At 53.3% G+C, this 21209-nt stretch overlaps 1 protein-coding gene across 2 annotated transcripts; it reads left to right on the top strand.

Moving 5' to 3' along the window:
• The first annotated feature begins 149 nt into the window (after positions 1-149).
• P3H1 (prolyl 3-hydroxylase 1) lies at positions 150-15634 on the top strand. 2 transcript variants are annotated; one of them, XM_075997283.1, is made up of 15 exons: positions 150-703; positions 3470-3622; positions 4846-5035; positions 5260-5391; positions 6658-6797; positions 8788-8877; positions 9220-9272; positions 9448-9569; positions 11190-11317; positions 11477-11572; positions 12037-12187; positions 13776-13893; positions 14273-14348; positions 14629-14769; positions 15175-15634. In XM_075997283.1, the coding sequence occupies exons 1-15, from the start codon at positions 239-241 to the stop codon at positions 15298-15300; spliced, it is 2181 nt and encodes a 726-aa protein (XP_075853398.1). In that variant the 5' UTR covers positions 150-238; the 3' UTR covers positions 15301-15634. The 2 variants fall into 2 exon arrangements, with proteins under 2 accessions (XP_075853398.1, XP_012603910.2); XM_012748456.2 differs by having other exon boundaries at positions 153-703; positions 15170-15634.
• The last annotated feature ends 5575 nt before the right edge of the window (positions 15635-21209 follow it).

Here is a 21209-nt window from a genome sequence, read left to right as displayed (position 1 = left end):
TGGGCGTCGGAACGACCGAGTCCTCCCCGAGCTCGGAGGCGGGGCTCGGGCTGGAGCCCAGTGTTCCGCTGAGGGGCGGGGTCCGCGTTGTTTGAAAGCAAAAGAGGCGGTGCAAGCCTCCTGGGCATGCGCCGTTTGACTTGGAGGCGGAGCTCCCCGCGGGGCGGGGCTTCTCCGGGGGGCGGGGCTCCAGGCGCCGTGGCGGGTGGCTAGCGGTCCTGCCAGGGCTGAGGAGGCGATGGCGGCACGCGTGTCGAGGCTGCTGGCCGCACTGCTGGCTGTCGCCGCCGCTGCCTCCCGGGCCGAGGTCGAGACCGAGGCGGGATGGGACACGGCGGAGCCTGATTTGCTCTTCGCCGAGGGGACCGCGGCCTACGCGCGCGGGGACTGGGCCGGGGTGGTCCTGAGCATGGAGCGGGCGCTGCGCTCGCGGGCCGCCCTGCGCGCCCTCCGCCTGCGCTGCCGCACCCGCTGTGCCGCCGACCTCCCGTGGGAGCTGGACCCCGACTCGCCCCCGAGCCTGGCGCAGGCCTCCGGCGCCGCCGCCCTGCACGACCTGCGCTTCTTCGGGAGCCTGCTGCGCCGCGCCGCCTGCCTGCGCCGCTGCCTCGGGCCGCCGGCCGCCCACTCGCTCAGCGAGGAGGTGGAGCTGGAGTTCCGCAAGCGGAGCCCCTACAACTACCTGCAGGTCGCCTACTTCAAGGTGCAGACCTGCCCGGAGCCGGGCGGCCCGGGTGCTTGTGGGGAGAAGTGTTTGCAGGGGCCTGGCGAGGTGTCCGCGGAGAGGGAGGGGGCCAGGGCAGCGTCCGCGGAGAGGGACAGTGGCCTCCTGGCCGGGAGCTCTCCTCGGACCCCGGGACAGCAGGGGCCCTGCCAGGAAACCTGCCTGCCCCGGCTCGCATGGGCGGATGCTAACCCCAAAGGTCTAGCCTGGGATTAGGGCACAAGCCAAGCAAAACGTATGGTCTTTTTATTCTCCGGGAGGTCTCCCCGAAGGAATTAAAGCGACAGCTTGGGTCTCCCATCCTAATTTCATTGTAAATGTCCGAATGAGAAGCTAGGAGTGGTCTGCAATATCTTCCTTCCGGTTCGTTTTCCAGTGGTGCTTTTCCTGCTGCCGGATCCAGCAGCTCTCTTTCAGGACGTAGGATTGCCACGTCGCCAGCAGGGGCTGCCCGGCCCTCCCTGTGGGGACCCTCTGGCTAGTCTGTCAGGTTTCCAAAGAAAATGAGTATTTTTAGGAATGCCAGTATGTCGTATGTCCAAGAGTGCAAATGGGCTTGGAGCGTTCCAGGCTTGTGTGGTGATGATGATGATAATGATAGCCAGCACGGACTTCCAGGCACTGCTTTAAGCACTTTGCGCTTATTGAGCTTATTGACTCATTTGCCCGGATCCTTCCTCACAGTGTCTTGTAAGGTAGATGCTATTATTAGTCCTATTTTATTGAGGGGGAAAAGAAGAATCTGTGCTTCATATCTGTTGTATCTATAGTTTAACAGACCTTCAGTTCAACTGAGAGACAGATTTAGAGACTCTTGGGAAGCTCAGATTTCGACGCTCCCACACTCATTCTGCTTACACAGTTCCCTCCATTCCTCCCAGTTACTCAGAAGAGTATTGGACTTGAAACCAAAATAATTGGGCTGTGTCTTTCATGTCACTTAACAGCACTTTCTAAAATTCTTTGACATTTATTGAATTCCTACTACATCTAGTTCTTGTACAGATAATTAAAATGCTTGACTATTTATTTGCTTTGTCTTGCTTTGCTGTTAAGAATAAATGTAGTAACGGCTACCAACAGGGCACGCACATAGTGCTGTGGGATCACAAAGGAAAGAAAATGGAGCTTTGTCTCAGAGAAATTAGACTAGAAAGAAGAGATGGCAAGAGGCTTTCCTAAACATAGGTAGGGAGAGAAGGAGCATGACCACTCCAGATAGAGGGAGAAGTAGAACCAAAGTATGATGTATTCAGGTAAAAGTCAGTTGTGATTGGGGTGTTGGGGTGTGTGTGAGGAGCAGCAGGGGAGGAGGCTAGAGGGGTAAGTAAAGCCAGATTCAGAAGAGAATTCTCCAGGCCTAGGGAGTTGACCTCAGAATTGAGTTTTAGAATGCTCATTCTGGAAGCCATGGGGAATAAGTCTTGCTTAACAGGGAAAACGATTAGGAGATGGGCATTTGTCCACAAGAGAGAAGGAGGTTAGGTGTCTCAGTGATTAGGGAGTGGAGATGGCTGGGGTGGGGAGGGGCGTGAGGAGATGGAAAGCAGAGAAAGGCAAGGCAGTGCTGAAAGACACAGGGAGAGAGTAAATCTGTAAAAGTGACAGACCTGAGACAATTTCTAATTTTACAGTTAAAGAAACTGAGGTACAGAGGTGGTAATCATTTACCTTGGGTCATCTAACCAGGGCTGACTCCTGTAGTGTACATTTACTGGTACCTATGATAAGAAAAAACTTTTTCTTAGCATATTGATAATACCAGCCAACATTTATTGAGCACTTACTAAGGTATGTGCCCAGCATCATGTGTTAGAAGCTGCATGTATATTATCTTGTTGACCATCCCTACAATCCTATGAGATAGCTAGTGAATGCTATCTCCAGATGACAGATTAGGGAACTGAGGTTAGAGAGTAGACTTTAACCTGGGTAAAGCCCAACAAGTGAGTGATTAAACCTAGAGTTGCCGCTGGCCTGACACCAAAGCCCATGTAGTTAATCACTGGATCATCAGTGATTTATTTTCTTGGATTCCGTATATGAACCTGTGTTACTAATATGCTGGAGTCCATTGCTGTGGGCATTATTGGGACTTATAGCACATTTTCCCCCCTCAAATTTCTTATAGCCATTTGTTCTATAATAACTTCATGAGCCCTGGGCTTTAAATCAAAAAGACACCACGTCTATAGTTAGTAAAGGACCTTGGGATTTTTGGGCCTCCCAGCTTTTCCCTGGATGTCTCAAAAACACTTGATTTTATTTTATGCAAAAAACACAAATGTATATTCTTGGAAAATTCTTAGGCACAGTCTCATTGTTAACTGCTCTTTCTTCCCTACCCCTAAATCCTTAAAGCCTTAGACTTTCTTCAGCTCAGTCATTACATTTGAATCATGAAAATAATATACTCGGGTAGTCAGTCTTCCATAGCACTCCCCCTACAATATGACCTTTGCTTTAAAATAGAACGTTTACACTGCTGAAGCATTACCTCCTGTAATTTGGGGAGCCCCTAAGCCTGACTTGGGAAATAGGTGCAAATCTGCCTGGAGCACTGTGCTCCTATTCTCTGGTATGTAGTTTCTGTAATAGGTGTGTTTTCTGTGGCTGGCAAGGCTGGGCACACTGATGGGAAGGATCAAAAAGGCTTCAGGAGGCTGAGGTTTCCTGTTTATGTGGACTGCACATCTGGACACAAACCTTCAGAGTTGGGATCACATTATCCTTCTTCATTCTCAGATAAACAAGTTGGAGAAAGCTGTAGCAGCAGCACACACTTTCTTCGTGGCCAATCCTGAGCACATAGAAATGCAGCAGAACCTAGACTATTACCAAACCATGTCTGGAGTGAAGGAGGCTGACTTCAAGGATCTTGAGGCCAAACCCCATATGGTGAAAAAAACTTAACCCCTTTTCTCTGTCTCTCTTTTTCAAAAGTGACATTTACAAGGATTGTTTTCTGATTATAGAAATAATAAATGTTCATTTTACAATATTAGGAAAATGTAGATAAGTATAAAACAGAAAGTAATCAATTGTAATATGGCCACCTTAAGAAAACCATTAGTTGATATTTTGTCCTATTTTTTTAAATCTTCCATATCTAATTTTTAAATCTAATTTGGTACCATATTATGTATGTGATTTCATTATCCTTTTTGAACTAACATTGTATCATGAGCCTTTTCTCATGTCTTCAGATTTTCTTTGAAAACACATTTTATTGGCTGTGTAATTACCCATCTTATGCAGAGATCATATTAGTTCACTAGTCATATTTTTTTTGCTCATGTAGGTTTTTGATTTACACTATAATGAGTGCTACAGTATTCCTCAGTGGTCTTATTCCGTTTGTTTAGCTGGAAAGTATGTTCCATAAGAGAGATTGTCTTGATGATATAGCATTTTTATAAAGAGGTTATGTTCACTCACATTTTAATAGTTTAGAAATTGGAATGTTAAAAACAATATCAGGGCAGGGCATGATGGCTCAAGCCTGTAATCCTAGCACTCCAGGAAGCTGAAGCAGGAGGATCATTTGAGCTTGGAGTTCAAGACCAGCTTGAGCAAGAGTGAGACCCTGTCTCTACTAAAAAATAGAAAAAATTAGCCAGGTGTGGTGGTGCATGCCTGTAGTCCCAGCTGCTCAGAAGGCTGAGGCAGGAGGATCACTTAAGCCCAGGAGTTTGAGGTTGCTGTGAGCTAGGCTGACACCATGGCACTCACTCTATCCCGGGCAACAGAGTGAGACTCTGTCTCCAAAAAAACAAAAACAAAACAAAACAAAAAAAACCCCAAAAAACAATATCAGAATGACTTTTAAAAGTAAATTGTGTATAGCTGAAAACTTTTAGCCCTACAGAAAAATGCAAGAAAATCACGATGAACTCCCATATCTTTCATCCAGATTAAGAGTTAAGTGTTTTTAAATTTCCAAAGGAACATGTAAAGACCATTTATTTACAAAAGGCCTTCATTGTGTAGTGGCCACCCAGGTCGCCTCTTTCCACCCCATAAGCTGAGGAGCAGGGAATTAGGACCCATGTGGAAGGGGACGAGGGCAGGAGAGAGGGTTCCTCTGTGACCTGCGTTTGACTGCTTCTTTTTCCCAGTAGCATGAGTTTCGACTGGGAGTGCGACTCTACTCAGAGGAAGAGCCACAGGAAGCGGTGCCCCACCTAGAGGCAGCGCTGCAAGAGTACTTTGCGGCAGACGAGGAGTGCCGAGCCCTCTGCGAGGGGCCCTATGACTATGATGGCTACAACTACCTCGAGTACAACGCTGACCTCTTCCAGGCCATCACAGGTGCGCACAGCTAGAGCCAGGCCCTCAGCCAGGCCTCCCAGGGCTCTAAGGCCAATGTCCTGGTAATACAGACGCAACGTCTTTGGCCTCATTCCTCAATTTCTTAAATCTGGGAATCTGACAAAAAAAAAAAAATTGCTTCCACTTGAATGTCTTTGTCTTAACCAGAATTGGAATCCTGACGATTGACCCTGTAGTCATTCTCCATCTTTGATTCTTTTCAGATCACTACATCCAGGTCCTCAGCTGTAAGCAGAACTGCGTCACTGAGCTTGCTTCCCACCCAAGCCGAGAGAAGCCCTTTGAAGACTTCCTCCCATCACATTACAATTACCTGCAGTTTGCCTACTATAACAGTGAGGCCTACTTCCTTTCCTCTGTCTCTGCTCTCTTACCTGTTAGTAAGAAGCTAAAGGCAAGGCAGGCAGGAATTGCGGCCACTGTGCTTCTCCAGCATGTTTGGCTTCTGTGGCTGTGGCAGGCACCATGCCGGAGGATCCCTGGGTATTTTGTTACAAGCCACGGGGACCCAGGAAGCCAGTACCAGCAACCCAAAATGCAGGGAGAGGGAGACTCAAGGCCTCTCTTATCCCTTCTTTAACATTGTAATCTAATGTTGTACTTGAATTAAAAGTAATAGCAAAAGTAAGGGTATGCTACTGTTTAAAACAGCTCAGAGGACATTTCCCAGCCCTCCTCCCTAGTATAGCACTGATGCTTTTGTGGGGTCTATCAATACCCAGAAAACTTCACCAGGACTTTACTGGGTTCCTACTGTGTGGTAAGCATCACAGCATGTTTACAAGTATACGATATTTACAGTTGAGTTTGGGAGACTGACACATATGAACTAGAACTGTTCTGCCAAAGAGACAACCTGCTATAGTAATTTTCCATCCTCTTCTGAAATGCATAGGCAAAAGAAGATAGGAAGACAGGGAAATATTCCTGAAATTGGTCTAATGATTGGGTGAGGCAAGATATTAAGAGGTATTTGAGGACTGGGTGCAGTGGCTCACGCCTGTTATCTTAGCCCTCTGGGAGGCTGAGGCAGTTGTATTGTTTGAGCTCAGGAGTTCAAGACCAGCCTGAGCAAGGGTGAGACCCTGCCTCTACTAAATATAGAAAGAAATTAGCTAGACAATTAAAAATATATAGAAAAAATTAGCCGGGCATGGTGGTGCATGCCTATAGTCCCAGCTACTCAGGAGGCTGAGGCAGAAGGATCGCTTGAGCCCAGGAGTTTGAGGTTGTGAGCTAGGCTGACACCATGGCACTCTAGCCTGGGTGACAGAGGGAGACTCTGTCTTAAAAAAAAAAAAAAAAAAAAAGGTATTTGAATTATTTGTGAGATTTTTAAAGATGTGGGCATGTAGAAGGTTCTAATTCTTCTCTGTTTCAATGTTAGGCAGCCGTGAGGACTTTGAACACCTCAAAATCAATTGCTCATTCTGTGTGTACTCCGTAACTTCTGCCCCCCAAATCAGGCCATCCTGTTAGGTAGCTGGTACTCCTTCATCACGTCATCACTGCGTCAGGCTTTGCTGAGACGGCACTTCAGTGGCTGCTGGGACCCAGCGTCAGAACCTTTCCTCTCAGCCATTTTTTTGTCCACTTTGCAGTTGGGAATTACACACAGGCTGTCGAATGTGCCAAGACCTATCTCCTCTTCTTCCCTGACGACGAGGTGATGAAGCAGAATCTGGCCTACTACGCAGCCATGCTCGGAGAAGAACAGGCCAGCTCCATCGGCCCCCGTGAGGTGAGAGACTTGCTGTGGGAGCTGCCGGCCGCACTCAGACCAGAGGGCAGACGACGGGGCAGCAGAGGGGGTTTGCGCTGTGTGTGCCGGGCAGGGGGCCAGGGGGCCAGGCCAGGTGTGAGTTCACTGACTCGGCGTGTCGCTTGGAGAAGAAGGGAGCACAGGGATCACAGGAAATACACAGGAGCATTGATTAACGTTACAGGGCCCAGGGGTCTGTTTCTCGAGTTGCACAGAAGCAGAACTGCCCCCCTCGCATCCCCCATTCGGGCACTTGATACCATTTGGCCAAGATCTGTCATTGTTCACTTCCTGCTATTTTTTTTACCTGCTCCCCTGTTTTCTGTTTACCTCCCCGTCCCTTCTTCTTCCTGCCGCTTTTTGTCTTCACCTTCACCTTTCAGCATTTTCCCCATCTCCAAAGCAAGGAGAAAAACTTATATGACACAAAGACTCCTGCTCTGAAGAAAAAAAACCCAGGTTCTTCCCTGGCAGCTCTGGAACCCTGAGAGTTTGAGTACAAATAACCCTCTTGCCATCCCCTCCCATGGGGGTTGTCCTTGTAGTTGTCCTCTGTGGCCACTAGATGGTGACCATCTGGCTTTAAGATGGCACTTCCAGTCTCTTTGTCTTGCTTAGTTGATACCATTTTTCCCATTATGGTCATATAATGAGTCTGATGACGGAGAGTGAGATAAACCCATGCAGCCAGTCTAGCGTTTTAACTAGAACTCCCCTTCTCCCATCCAGCCCACGCACTGTGCCATCATCTCATTTGATCATCTCAGCCGCCCTACAAGGCGGGCACTCTCCTTCCCACTTTAGAGACGAGGACTCTCAGAATCCGAGAGACGAAGGCACTTGTGCAGTGGCCCCTGGATGGCTGGTCAGTGGTGACGGGATCTCTGTTCCCGGCTCTGTCACAGCGCAGGCACAGCTACTGACATGTAGCTGACATTCAGGAATCAGTGTTGAATGCACAAAGCAGAGAAGTGGGATTGGCTTCCCAGTGGCCTCAGAGTCACTGGAGAGGGTTGAATTGGATCACACAGCACTTGGTCAAGGAGGCCAATAATGTCAACTCCCTGGGAGAAAATCTCCGTCTTCCTCCTGGGTAAATACAGCAGATGGTGTAGGACTCATTGACTCCTTTAACGTTTTCCTCCTCGAAGTGGCTCATCTTTTATTTCAACTGATGATGTCTTCTTTTTCTCTTCCTTCCTTCTTCTGCTTCCTGGAGATTAGCAGGGCACCTAGGGAAAGATGTGACCCTGGAAGGTACTCACTTGCCCTGCCCTGGGTAACCCCTGCCTGGGAGCCCACACGGGAAGACCAGAGCCGCGGACCAGCTGCTCCCACCGCAGTGGCCCAGCCTCCAAGAGTGTGGTCTGGCCAGGGGAGGGGAGGCAGGCGGCAGAGCAGAAAGCACAGGGACTTTGGGGCTGGAAAGACCTGGGTTTGAATGTCAGTCCCTGCTGTCCCATTTCCTGTAGTGTCACCTTAGACAGGTGCATATCCCCGCAGCACCTCAGATCCTTCATGTGTAACATGAGGATAATAGTGTCAGCCTCAGAGGTGGTGGTTTGTAAAAGCTAAATGAGTAGCACCCGAGTTGCCTAACACCTCGGTTCCCTTCCCGAGTATTGGTCTCCTACAGAAGTCAAGGAGTTCTTCTTTGAAGAATATTTCCACATCTCCAGAGAATCATTCAATTTTCAGTCCCAGAGATTAATGGGGGTTGGGGTTAGGGAGGAAGGGGGACTTTTCCCTCAACAAAAGCCTGGTTATGCCCCTCAGAGGTACTGCTTGTGCCTGGCAGGAGGAACCCTGGGACACAGAAGTGAGACTTTTGTCCCAAACTGGGGAACAGACATGCAGCGATGGTGGGGAGAGCAGCAACGATGTAGAGTGCCAGGGAGCGGCACTCCCAGGGGCTAAAGGACAGGGCTGAGTCCTAGGGGATTCCTCCTGTCTTCCTTTGTGTCCTCAGAGTGCCCAGGAGTACCGACGACGAAGCCTGCTGGAGAAAGAACTGCTTTTCTTTGCTTACGATGTTTTTGGAATTCCCTTTGTGGACCCGGTGAGCCAGGGTGCAAGAGCTAGAAGGGAGGGGAAGAGAAGGGATGGGTAGAGGATGAGGGTGAGTGGCATGTACCATGCAACCCTGGGAAAAAACTGTTAGGGGCTGAGCCAAGCATGGGATGTGTGAAGGGCAAGGATGGGAAACAGGAAGATGAAAGGGGAACCCTGGGCAGCTAGAAGTGACATAGGTTCAGAAAGCTCCTGATTGCTCCTGATCTCCTAAAAGGAGGCTAATACGGTGGATGCGGCAGATTTCTCCTGTAGGCCCTACTCTGTGCATTGCCATCTGGAAGATTAAGTAGGCCGCCTTACCTTGTTAATTTTTTCCTGACCTACTTAGGATTCATGGACTCCAGAAGAGGTGATTCCCAAGAGATTGCAAGAGAAACAGAAGTGAGGATCTTGAAGAAACTGCATGGTTGGATCGGTCTGATGAAGCACTTGAGGCTTCCTGAGCCCAGGCAGATGTGAATTCTTGGCAAGGGGTGGGCAGGTCCAGTCTGGGAAGCTGGGGTGGGAGCCCAGGGCTGGCCCCGGAATTCAGTCCTCAGAGCAGCTGTGCTCACAGGTCGGAACGGGAAACAGCCGTTCGCATCTCTCAGGAGATCGGGAACCTTATGAAGGAGATCGAGACCCTTGTGGAAGAGAAGACCAAAGAGTCATTGGATGTGAGCAGGCTGACGCGAGAAGGTGAGAGGACAGAGCTTGGGGCACACCTGCAGCTGCTGTTGGGAGCCGGGAGGTCACCCCACACTAGCCGGGCAGCATCCCCCACAGCAATGCAAAGCTCACCGAAGGCCAGCCTCAGGGCCTGAGTCCAGCAGGTGTCCTTCCTCACTCACCTACGGGACTTCATGTGGAAAGAGCACTGGCAGTGGCCTTTGGTTGAGAAGTACGACTCTTATGTCACAGGAAGTATGACTCTTATGTCACAGTGTAGTCCACTGCCACTAGCATTTATAGGATGAAACTCATCCTGTCTCCCCACTCCCCAATTTTTTTCTCCCGACTTCCACCATTTGTGCTATTACTGAGACTCAAAACCTTCAGGCCTCCTTTGGCTCCTCCTCCTCCCGTCTGTCCCCTCCAGGCTGCTGGGAAGGACCACCGACCACGATCACAGCTCCGCTCTGCTGCTTCTCATCTCTGTCCTCAGGCTCTGTCTCTTCCCGTTGCCCCAGGCCACCCCTTCTGTCTGCAACCCCCTCTCATCCAGCCTGTCCTTGCCCTTCCCACACGTGGTTGCTAGGCCAGTCTTCCAGACCCTGGGCCTCTGACCCACCCTCCCCACCCACCTGCTTAGCCAAGTGTTCTCTTCCCCTGTCTGCACCTTGCGCTCTGAGCCTGCCCTCTGCCCACGCTTATCCCTCCTCCTAACACGCTCCCCACCGTCTCTGTGCATGAGGCAGCTCAGGTACACTCTGCAAAGCCTGTCTTAGCCTCCCAGCCGATCGGGGTCCCCTTCTTTCTTCTGAACTTCCTAGGCATTTATGATCTCCTTGTGCTGGTTATCTGTGTACTTGTTGGAGAACAGGTACTGTCTCCACGTATTCATCCCTCCCATCTGTCACAGTGCCAGGCACACACTGAGGCCTCAGTGAGCAGGTGGAGTTAAATTGAGTCTCTAGTATGTTCCCGGCACAGAGAGACAGCATGAGAACTGTAAGAGAGAAACGTTGGCCTTTGCCCTGCGTTGATTAAATTAACAGTGGTTAATTTAACAACATTAGCATGTGAAAAGAATTTGTCCAGATTGTAAGATCCTTATTTTAAATGAATGATGATGATGATACAATAGTAGCCAAAATGTTGAGCATTTACTGTGTACCAAATATTGTGCTAAGCTTTCAACTTGCCTTACATGTTCTTAACATCAAACTAGCATCAAACGTATGAAGTATATGCTGTTTAACAGATGAGAACCTTTTAATTAAAATTACCCTCAGGAGATCAGTACCTTGTCAAAGTCACACAGCTAATAAGTAGAGGATCCAGGAGTCAAACCCAATTCCTTCTGATTCTGGAGCTTGTGTGTTAGGAATGGGTTTATGATGTGTCCTCAATTTGTGAAGGTCCAAGAGCCAGCAGTTATTTGGTCATAGAGCTATGACAGGGCTTGGATCTCATCTGTCAGCTCCAAGTGCTGTCCCCTGCATCACCATACCTTTGGAAGTGGCAGAGCAAGAGGATTTCTCTGGTGCATAGGAAACAACTGGAATTTCCCTCCATTACAAGGAGACAATATTCCACGGAGAGTCCTTGGACTGAGCTGCTACTGGATTTGGCTGGAGTCTTGCCACTGTTTTGCAGGTGGCCCCCTGCTGTACGAAGGCATCAGTCTCACCATGAACTCCAAACTCCTGAACGGCTCACAGCGGGTAGTGATGGATGGCCTGATTTCTGACGATGAGTGTCGGGAGCTGCAGAGACTGACCAACGTAAGGGAAGCCCAGTGACTGCACCTGCCCCCTAAGGGTCCAACTTCCCCCACCTTAGGTGGTGAGCATTTACCTGCCCCATGCTGCCCACAGTTGGCCACCTCTTATCAAACCCTTAGCTGCCCTGGCTAATGTCACCATGGTTTTTGGGCCTTGTAGGTGGCAGCAACTTCAGGAGATGGCTACCGGGGTCACACGTCCCCACATACGCCCAATGAGAAGTTCTATGGTGTCACTGTCTTCAAAGCCCTCAAGGTAGAACCAACACTGGTGTCCTAGAGTGTGGAGAAGGGTTGGGGAAGGAGACGCTCGGGCTCCGGGGAGGAGTTGGGAATGGCAGCGAGAAAGGAAGAGTGTCTGCCTGCTGCCGTTCCAGTGGCCACGGAGCAAGGATGAGTTGTGTTGAATGAGGTTAACTTTTAAATCCCGGCTGGGAGAGTGAGTGTAACAGAAATGAGGTGAGCAAGGCAAGACCAGTATTCAAAGCTATGAGATGCTTTCTGAAGAATGGCCCATTCCAGAGGGTTGTGATTCTGAGCAGGATGCACAGGTTATTCACAAAGAGAAGCACTAAGGGGGAAGAGTAATAGGGTGGGGTGTCGGGTGTGGGAAGCAGAGAGACTGCAGTTTCTGTGGGGCGCCTGGTGCCTCAGTGTCTTTGGCAGCCTGCAGAGGGGCGTGGGGTGTTCAAGGCAGCTGACCACCTGTCTCCTTGGCAGCTGGGGCAGGAGGGGAAAGTCCCTCTGCAGAGCGCCCACCTGTACTACAATGTGACCGAGAAGGTGCGGCGCGTCATGGAGTCCTACTTCCGCCTGGACAGCCCCCTCTACTTCTCCTACTCCCACCTGGTGTGCCGGACTGCCATCGAAGGTAGGCCCGGTCAGCCCTGCAGTCCCCAGGCGCGCTGTGCCTTGGCACAGTGCTGCACACTGAGGATGTAGAGAAGAACAGGGTGTGGCCCCCTTCCTCCCAGTTGGGGGAACAGTGCAAACAAATGGGTGGCAGCCCAATGTGATGACAGTAGCATGGAGGAAGTCACTATCAGACTACCAGGGGTCAGGAATGCTTCCCAGAAGAGGGGATGGTAGTTTTGCAGGATCATGTGATTGTGGAGTCCACAGGGCAGTGGGAAGGCATTGGAGCCAGAGAGCCGTGTGTGCAAGGGAGTGGAGACGTTGAGCAGCCTGGGAGTTGGCGGAACTAAGAAAGTTGCCAGATCATGGAGAACTACATTGAGGAGTTGCTGTTTATCCTCTAGATCAATTGTGAGCTATGTGGCAAGTTCTCTGTTAAATTGTCAAATAAAAATTCATGAGAGAACTACTTAGTTCACAGCTCAGAGCAGATTCGAGGTTGTTCCTGGTTCCCTCTCTCGGGGTTCCCTTTGCTTTCCTGAGTAGGGCGAGGCACAGCTGGTGCTGCTGGCTCCCTGGTGGCCCGCAGCTGGCTCTGTCCTGCCACAGCCTTCAGAGGGCCCCTGGCGCCAACGTACCATTGACAGGTGGCTGAGATTAGAGGCCTTTGCTCTCCTGCAGGATGTTTGGGGTTCTATCAAAACCTGGGCACACCAGAGGACTGTCAGACATGCACCTGTGTGTGTCACAGTCGCAGGGTGAGGGGCAGGGACTCGGCCCAGGCCGAGTCATGGGGTGAAAGGTACGGTGAGGCCCTTGCTTTTAAAAGATTAGTTTTGCTGCTGTGTGTTGAGAGATCTCAAACCAGAAAGGGAAGCTGGTCAGCAGTGACCTGGGAGGGGTGAGAACAAAGGCCTGAGCTTGGGAAGTGGCAGTGGAAGGAGAGAGGGAGAAACCAGGGATGTGCAGGAGGTGGGCGGGCAGGACCTGGTGACTGGCTGGGCAAGTGGGGATGGATGAGGAGGCACCACGGGGAACTGGCAGGGCTGCCGGCCCACGCAGGGACTGGGACGGGGGCGGGGGGGCTTGTTTAGCACCCTGAGTGGTCTGCCTGGCATTTCACAGTAAGCCCCACCTGGTCCCTGCATGATTTCTCCACTCATGCCCACCCAGAGCCCTCCAGGAGCTCACACCTTACCATGCTGGCCATTTCCCTCTGCTCCCCTTCCTGCCACCTCTCTTGTCTCCTGCAGTCCTCACGGAAGATTGGCTCACACTGCCCTGTGTCCTGCCCACCTCCTGGCTCCCCATTTTCACTTCCTGGGCCCTTCCTGTTTTGTAAAGTCTAGCCACAAATGAGGGTCGCAACATTCTGCCCGGGCTCTGCCCTCGGGTGGAGCCCCACAGTCCTGCTTGTCACCCCTGCTCGCCACTGCCAGGGACATCCCAGGAAGCCCGCAGACTTGTCCTGGCCCATGGGCGCCTGGCTTAGCCAGAGACACCCCTGGTGGTCATGTCCATAGACCCAAACACCTCCCCTGCCACGAGGAGAGCTATGCCACCTCCTGAGGTGCCCTGTGCTAACGTGTGTGACCTTGGCCCAGAGGCCCAGGCCGAGAGGAAGGACAGTAGCCATCCAGTCCACGTGGACAACTGCATCCTCAACGCCGAGACCCTCGTGTGCGTCAAAGAGCCCCCTGCCTACACCTTCCGGGACTACAGGTGAATGCGGGGTGCATGGTGCGGGAAGCCGGCACCTCCTGTGAGGCCTAGGACCCTGCAGTCCATCCCCGCCCCAGCACACGCACACTGGTTGGGGCCAGCTGTTCCCAGAGTCCAGTCCTTTGCCCCGGCGCCCTGGACAAGAAGACAGAGGCCCCTCACAGTGTGGCGTGATGAGCACCCGACCGCACAGAAGCACCCAGGAAGGGCAGGCAGGGTTCTTTGAGGCAAGGGTGGCGGGAGGGGAGGTTGGAGTCTGCGTTTGTGGGCTTCAGAGGACAAAAGGCCACCCCCAGCTGCTGGCTGAGAGTGCGTGGAGGTGGAGACCCTGCGCAATGGGGGGAGAAGGGCTGTGTCGAGATGTCTTTGCCACTCCCAGCGCCATCCTCTACCTGAACGGGGACTTCGATGGAGGGAACTTCTATTTCACTGAACTGGATGCCAAGACCGTGACGGTGAGCACCCCTTCGTCCTCATCCCCAGGAGATAAAAACTCTGTTTTCTGGAGCTGATGTCCCCAAAGTGTAGTGGACACAGGGACCAACTGAGCTCTGGTGGGCAGCACCCCCTTCCCCACGCCAGCCCCTCCCCCATAGGTCACCCTTTCTCTTCGCTCTGGCCTGGGGGAAGCCGAGCTGCAGAGCTGCCCTCAGTCCTGGCCCCAGTGGGCCCATGTCTCCTCTGATGGTGGGTGACAGCCCCTGTCCTCTGTGTCCCCCTTTCTGACCCCCTTAGGCAGAGGTGCAGCCCCAGTGTGGAAGGGCCGTGGGATTCTCTTCAGGCACTGAAAACCCGCATGGAGTGAAGGCTGTCACCAGGGGGCAACGCTGTGCCATCGCCCTGTGGTTCACCCTGGACCCTCGGCACAGCGAGAGGGTGAGAGCGGTTGGTGCTGCCGTCACCTGTTCTGGAGGGCCCTTGTCTTGTTTCCTGCTTCCCCAGTCCCATTGCCAGTGGCTTAGACGTGAAGGGAACACTGGGCTTGGGATGCGCAGCCCCAGTCCCGTGTCACCGTGTCCACATTGCCTCATCCTCCCTGGGCCTTCCTCCTTACCTGTGAATGGGGCTCCAGGTGGGGTGGCCAATATAGGGAGTGACGCTGAGCTCTGGGTCCCTCCTTGGGCCTCAGCTGTTCTCGTCCAGGACCTGCTGGGAAGGAGATGAGCCCAGAGCCATTAAGGAAGCACCTTCGTTGTCCTCTGGGAAGCAGCTGCGGAGAGATGATGAGTGCCTGGGCCACAGGCCTCTCTGAGTGGGCAGGGGTTTGTCCTTGCAGGACAGGGTGCAGGCGGACGACCTGGTGAAGATGCTCTTCAGCCCAGAAGAGGTGGACATCCCCCAGGAGCAGCCCCTGGACACCCAGCAGGGCCCCCCCAAGACTGTAGAAGAGTCTCTCTCAGGCAGTGAGTCGACACCCAAGGATGAGCTATGACAGTGCACAGGCCACAGGTCGATTGGTGCTAGGACCCATGGGCAGGGGGACTGACCAGCCCCTCGCGGCCATGGGGCACTGGGCCTGCCTCCACTGCCCAGCAAAGGGGTCCCGCTCATGGCCCTCTGCACGGTGCTGCTGCTCTGGGAGTGGACATGGCAGGATGCTGCTCCTCTCTGGATCCGGCCCAGGGCTCGGGACGCAGGCCCAGAGCCACCCCAGGGGCCTGCACAAGCAGCCGCGTGACAGCAACACAGTATTTAAGTGATGGTGTAGACGACCAAAGAATAAATGATTTGTGTTTTTTTACTTGGTAGTTTGTTTGGAGAGCAGACATACACCATTCTGCCCCAGAGGTCCCTCTTGTAAAAAATCGCTCTGGGCAGGGTGCAGCCGCAGGTGTGGGTGAGAAGGCCTGGCTCAGTGCCCGCCGTGGCCACGTGCTGTGCAGCCTCAGGCCACTTAACCTCAGGGACCTCGGGTTGTCATCTGTATGATGGGGATCATGGTCCCCCTCTGCCCACCTTCTGGGGCAGTAGTGTGGCCCAGATGCAATATTGGATGTGACAGCACTTTGTAAACTGTAAAGCTCTGGATGAATGGTCGGGATTACTGTTAATCCTCTTCTGGCAGGGAGCAGCGGTCAGCAGTGCTCTGGCACGTTGCCCCCGTGCCAGCCACATGCTTCCTGCTCTGCCGTCTGGCCTCAGAGTCTTATATCTCAGGCCTCCGGGCACAGGATGACACACCTCTAGGAGACAGAGAGTGGGACTGGAGACTCAGCTTCTCTGGCCATGTCCCTGGTGCCAAGCCCAGCCCCTTACTGTGCCTGAGACACTGTAGGGCAGTGAGTGTGGGAACCTGCGCTCTCCGAGCGTATTTGGGTGCTGGGAACATGGTAGTAAACAAAGCAAGTCCCCACCCTCCCAGAGCCTGTTTTGTGGGAGAGACAGATAATAAACACATAAATATGTGTGTGTGTGTATATGTTGTGTGCACATAATCCTTTGGGGTAGAAAACACAGCAAGTCAGGGCCCCAGGGTGGGAGGAGCAGCTAGGAGCCAGCATGGCAGTGCAGAGTGGGTGACAAGGAGCGTGGGGAGGGGGGGCGGCAAGGGCCTCAGGGCTTTGTAGGCCACTGTGAGCACGGGGGCTTTTATCCCGCACCACAGGGGCCCTGGAGGGTTTTGAGCAGCAGAGTGATAGCATCTGACTTACATTTTAAAAGCTACTATGAACAATTTATTGGCCATTGGCCACACAGAGAGCAGAGAGGGGCCCCTGCAGTGATTCGGTAGGGGGTGGTGGAGCCAGGCCGTGGGCAGTGAAAGGAGGGAAAGACATCAGGTTCAGGTGCTGTTTTTAAAGCAGAGCGACAGGAGTTGATGATGGACTGGGTGTGAGGGCTGAGATAAAGCAGCAAGAAGAAGCCTGAGTAGTAGGAACATGCAGCTGCCTCGTCCTTCCCAGTGGCTGGGGGGTGGGTGGGGGACACTGCAGGAGACAGGCTGGCAGGCGAGGAAACCAGGAGTTCGGTCTTAGCTGTGTTAGGCCAGTTGACCAGCTGAGCCGAGCCAAGAGGGTGGTGTCCCTGAAGCACAGGAGAGAGCGCTTCAAGGAGGGAGGGAGCAGCTACATCAAATGCTGCTGAGAGAGAGGCTGAGCGAGGTGACAACTGAGCATCCACCTTTGGATTTGGTAACACAGACCAGCGGAAACTCTGGTGACAGATGTTTTGGGGAGATGGTGTGGACGAAAGCCTGGAGTGAGCTCAAGTAAGGATGGGAGGAGAATGCGTGGTGGTGGTGGGCATGGACGGCTCTTTGGGAGTCTGGCTGTGGGTGGGCGCAGAGGATGAGCTGCAGGGAGGTGTGAAGTCAAGAAATGATTACTGGCTCACGCCTGTAATCCTGGGAGGCCGAGGTGGGAGGATGGCTTGGGGCCAGGAGTTGGAGTTGCAGTGAGTTATGATGACACCACTGCACTCTAGCCCAGGTGACACAGCAAGACCCTGTCTCAAAAAAAGGAAAGAAAAGAAATGATTACTTTGCTAGCTGGGTGATAGAGCTGATGGAGTGGTCCTATTGAGGCAGTCACTATACCTTTGTCATCGTGGATCCCTGCTGTCCTATTTGGGTGACTTACTTGCCATACAGAGAAAGGACGGCATTAGTGGAGAGAACATGAGCTTTACCCACACGATGAGCTGGGCAAGACATTCACTTCACCACTTGGAGTCGCACGACCTTCAGCAAGTCGGGCCCCCTGAGCATGTTTCCCCACCATTGAGATGGGATTGCAATCCTTCCTCCCAGGTGGCTGAGAGTGTTAAAACGGGAATGCTCACAGAGCCACAGCATGGCACTTAGCACATGCTAGATACTCAACATTACAGAAAACTATCTCAGCCTGATTCTGGTTTTCCAGAAGTTTCCGCAACGAGGCAGATGACCTTTACAATTTCAGCATATGCTAATCACACACAGGCAGGAGACTCTCAGTTGAGCTCAAGAGAGGCCAGATGTTTCCAGTGGCAGCAGGAGCAAGATAAGTGTATATAATGAGGGTGGGGCGAGTCCTCCTGGAAGCAGGGGGAGCTGGCAGGGTCCCAGCTGAGGCACGACTGTGACTGCAAGGTCGCTGCTCTGTAGCACACGTGCATGGGAGGACGTTTGCTTGCGATGAAGGCAGAGAGCCCCTGGGAGTATTACAGAGGATGAGAGGCAACTTGCAACATGGGAAAGATTTGAGCTTGGGAGAGGCTGGTCTCTGGAAGCCCAGGCAGCTGGCAGAGCGCTCAGCAGGAGTGCCAAGAGATAGGCGCTGTGCTCGGCATTGTTTGCAGAGGAGGGGGAAGGACCATGGGACTGCCACGTGTGCCACAGTGGCATCCTGGCCCTGGGAGAGACAGTGGGACAAAAACATGAGGATGCTAGTGTGGCCTCAAGGTGCTCACAGTCCTCAGGAAGGAGATAAACGATGTGCTAAGTGCAGTGAGTGGAAACATGCAGAGTATTTTGGGATTCCAGATGAGGATGCTTAGCCCTGCCTGGGCAGGCAGGACAGCTGGGCGGGGCCACATGCTGGCTGTGTGGCTTTTGAGCTGTGCATGCCCGAGGCAAGGCTTCCCAGGAGCCTGTGCTTCTGCAGGAAACTCAGACTCTGAGTTAGGAGGCAGTAAGACCAGCACCACTCCCTGAGCCTCCAAAGTGTCAGCCGGAGTCTGCAGAGAATGCTGGATTGCAAGCAGCAGAACCAGACCCTCCTCACTGGCCATGGGAGAGGGTGCTGGAAAGGACTCCGATTTTCACTGGGAGGGAGGCGAAAACTTGAACGTTCACACTGATCAGTCAATGATCAACACATACCTGCCAAGGCCGGCTCTGGGCCTGGCACCGTTGGGAAGAAGTAGTAGCGTGTCTTCAGCCACTGGCAGTCTGCCCTCACCCAGCATGGAAAGACTTGAGGGGGAGGCCTATCCAGGGGGGAGTCATTTGGGAACAGAGCTTCCATTAGCCACAGTTCTTCAGGCATTTTATGCTTTCAAACAGCATGTCCCTCCTACCATTTGATCCTTGTAAACTCTCTCATGGACCAGAAGCCAAGTCATATTATCCCTATTTTTTAGTCCAGGACCCAGACCCAGAGAAGCTGAGGAACTTGCCTAATGTCACACAGCTTTTCAATGGCAGAGGTAAAGCTAGAACCCTAGGTTTCTTGTAAGTAAAAGCACTTTTTAGATACTGAAGTGTGCCACCTGGGGCAGTCTCAGCGCTTACTGGAGGCTTGGGGGTGGCGGGGTGCTGAGCCATCCTGCTCTCCCCAAATGCCTGGGAGTCACTGGACTGCAGGGGGCCCCCCAGGAGTGGTGGATGCCCTGGGTGGAGAAGTTTTGCCAGGTTAGGGAATGCCACTGCAGAAGCAGGATCTGAATTCCAGAAGTCTTCAGAACACTGGAGAGGGAAGGCTGTAGGGTAGGAGGAACAGACTCAAACCTCAAATGACAAAGAGAAGGGATAAGCAGAAGAGCTTTGGGGGAGAATGTGAGCACCATTCTAGATCACGAAGAGGCTCTGGGGTGCCAGGATGGAGGAGCACGCAGGCATCCTGCTGCCCCTTTGGCCCCGGGAGCAGTGGCTCACTCTCCTCTTTGGCACTCGGCTCCCTCACTTGTCAACGGAAGGGGTCGCAGGCCACGGTCTCTGAGGGCCTGTGTGGCTCCAGAGCTCAGAGACCTGACCCAGGTCCTCCTGAGACCAGAACGACCCCTGGATCTTCCTTACAGAGAGAGCCTCTGCAGAAGGCACGGAGAGGGGGCCGAGGCCCAGCTAGGGGAGAGGCCTCGCCTTGGGGGACAGCACGCGCCGAGCAGCTGCCGTGTGCAGGCCCACCCTCCGCCATGTTGACCCTAACCCACGGCCACAGAGGCCAGCTCAGGTCACTGCTAGGGAGCGTCATCTGATTGCCCACCTCTTCCAACCTGCACCCAGTGCCTCCCTGAAAACAGCAGGGTGTGGGGGACAGACCGTGGAAGCCAGCACCACACAGCGCAGTGTGGGAAGCCGCCCTTCCCAGCTGGGGTGAATTACCTCCCTGGTCTGCGTGCTGCAAAGAGGCCTGCCTGCCTGCAAGGGCTGCCTGGAGGCGGAGATGAATTAGTGCATCAGAAGCACTTCACAGCTGCCCACTTCATCCCCAGGAGGTGCCCCTGGACCCTTCTGGCTTGTCACTGTGGCAGTAGAATTTGAGCTCAGGACTGACTTCCCTGCCACAGTTCTAGACCGGCAGAACAGTGGGTTTTGCTTTTTGGGACCCGCAGGCCATCCCAGGAAACAAGTCTGTGTGTGCCCAGATCCCCACATCTCCGACCGTCCCAGCACGGAGGGCCTCAGAGGGACCCAGTGTGCAGCACCGCAGGCCAAACAGTGCCCACCCTTGACTGACCCTCAGCGGGCAGCTCACTCCCCCGGCTCTGGCCAGAGCTGCAGGCCATACCAGGGGCCTACGCCCTGGGCGGGCACACAGGCTGCCATTGTCCGCTCAGCGCCTGGCACCCTCTTGTTTGCATAGCCACGTGAAGAATGCAAGGGAGCCCATCCCTGGGGTTGGGGGCACTGGGGCTGTGGGGGAGGCAGCTGGCAGGGTCGGCAGCAGGACCCTGCCTTCCCCTGGCGTGGTCCAGGAAAGGAAGTGGCCGGTGGGGATGCAGGGGCGGCTGGGGGGCTGGTGGAGTGGGAGCAGGGTGGTGACATTCCTGCTGCACCCACGCTGAGAGCCCCTGGGGCCCAGCTGAACGTGAGGGGATTGCTAATGAGGCTGAGGAGAGTTAAACATTCCCCTGTTCCTGAGGGCTGAGCTCAGATGGGAGAGAGAAGGGGAAGTGGGGGAGCCAGGAGGAAACAGCCTGAACCCCAGGAATGTGCAAAGGCCTCTGCTCCACGCCAGGCTGTTCTGGAGCTGGGGGCCAGGGCCCAGTGTCCCAGGTCCCAGCAGGAGCTGCTAAGCCAGCCAGCAAGGGGATTAACGGGCTGAGCAACCCGCCTTCCTTCAGGCTGATGCCAGAATGTCGGTGCTGTCTCCCCAGCTCCCCGCCAAGCCCCTTGCTGGCTGGCAGCCAGCTCCTGTCAGCCTCGATGGGGCCCCTCCTCCGTCCCCCTCACATCCCAAACAGACCCCACAGAACATATTCCCTGGCCTAGTCTCCCCTACATTTGACACACACAGCTCCCAGCTAGCTACCAGGGACCCCTCTCCCCAACACCCATCCCTAGCCCAGTCTCTCCACATCTGGCTTCAGAGCCCATGCCAAAAAGTTCTCCTTGATGTCTAACTCTAGTTTTACCTGCTGCAAACTGTAATTCCTTTTCCACTCTGTCCTAAAGT

The sequence above is a fragment of the Microcebus murinus genome, chromosome 2 (assembly GCF_040939455.1).
Source record: "Microcebus murinus isolate Inina chromosome 2, M.murinus_Inina_mat1.0, whole genome shotgun sequence".
NCBI lineage: Eukaryota > Metazoa > Chordata > Mammalia > Primates > Cheirogaleidae > Microcebus > Microcebus murinus.
Note: the sequence above shows the minus strand (reverse complement) of the source record. Positions and strands in the feature narration are given on the sequence as shown.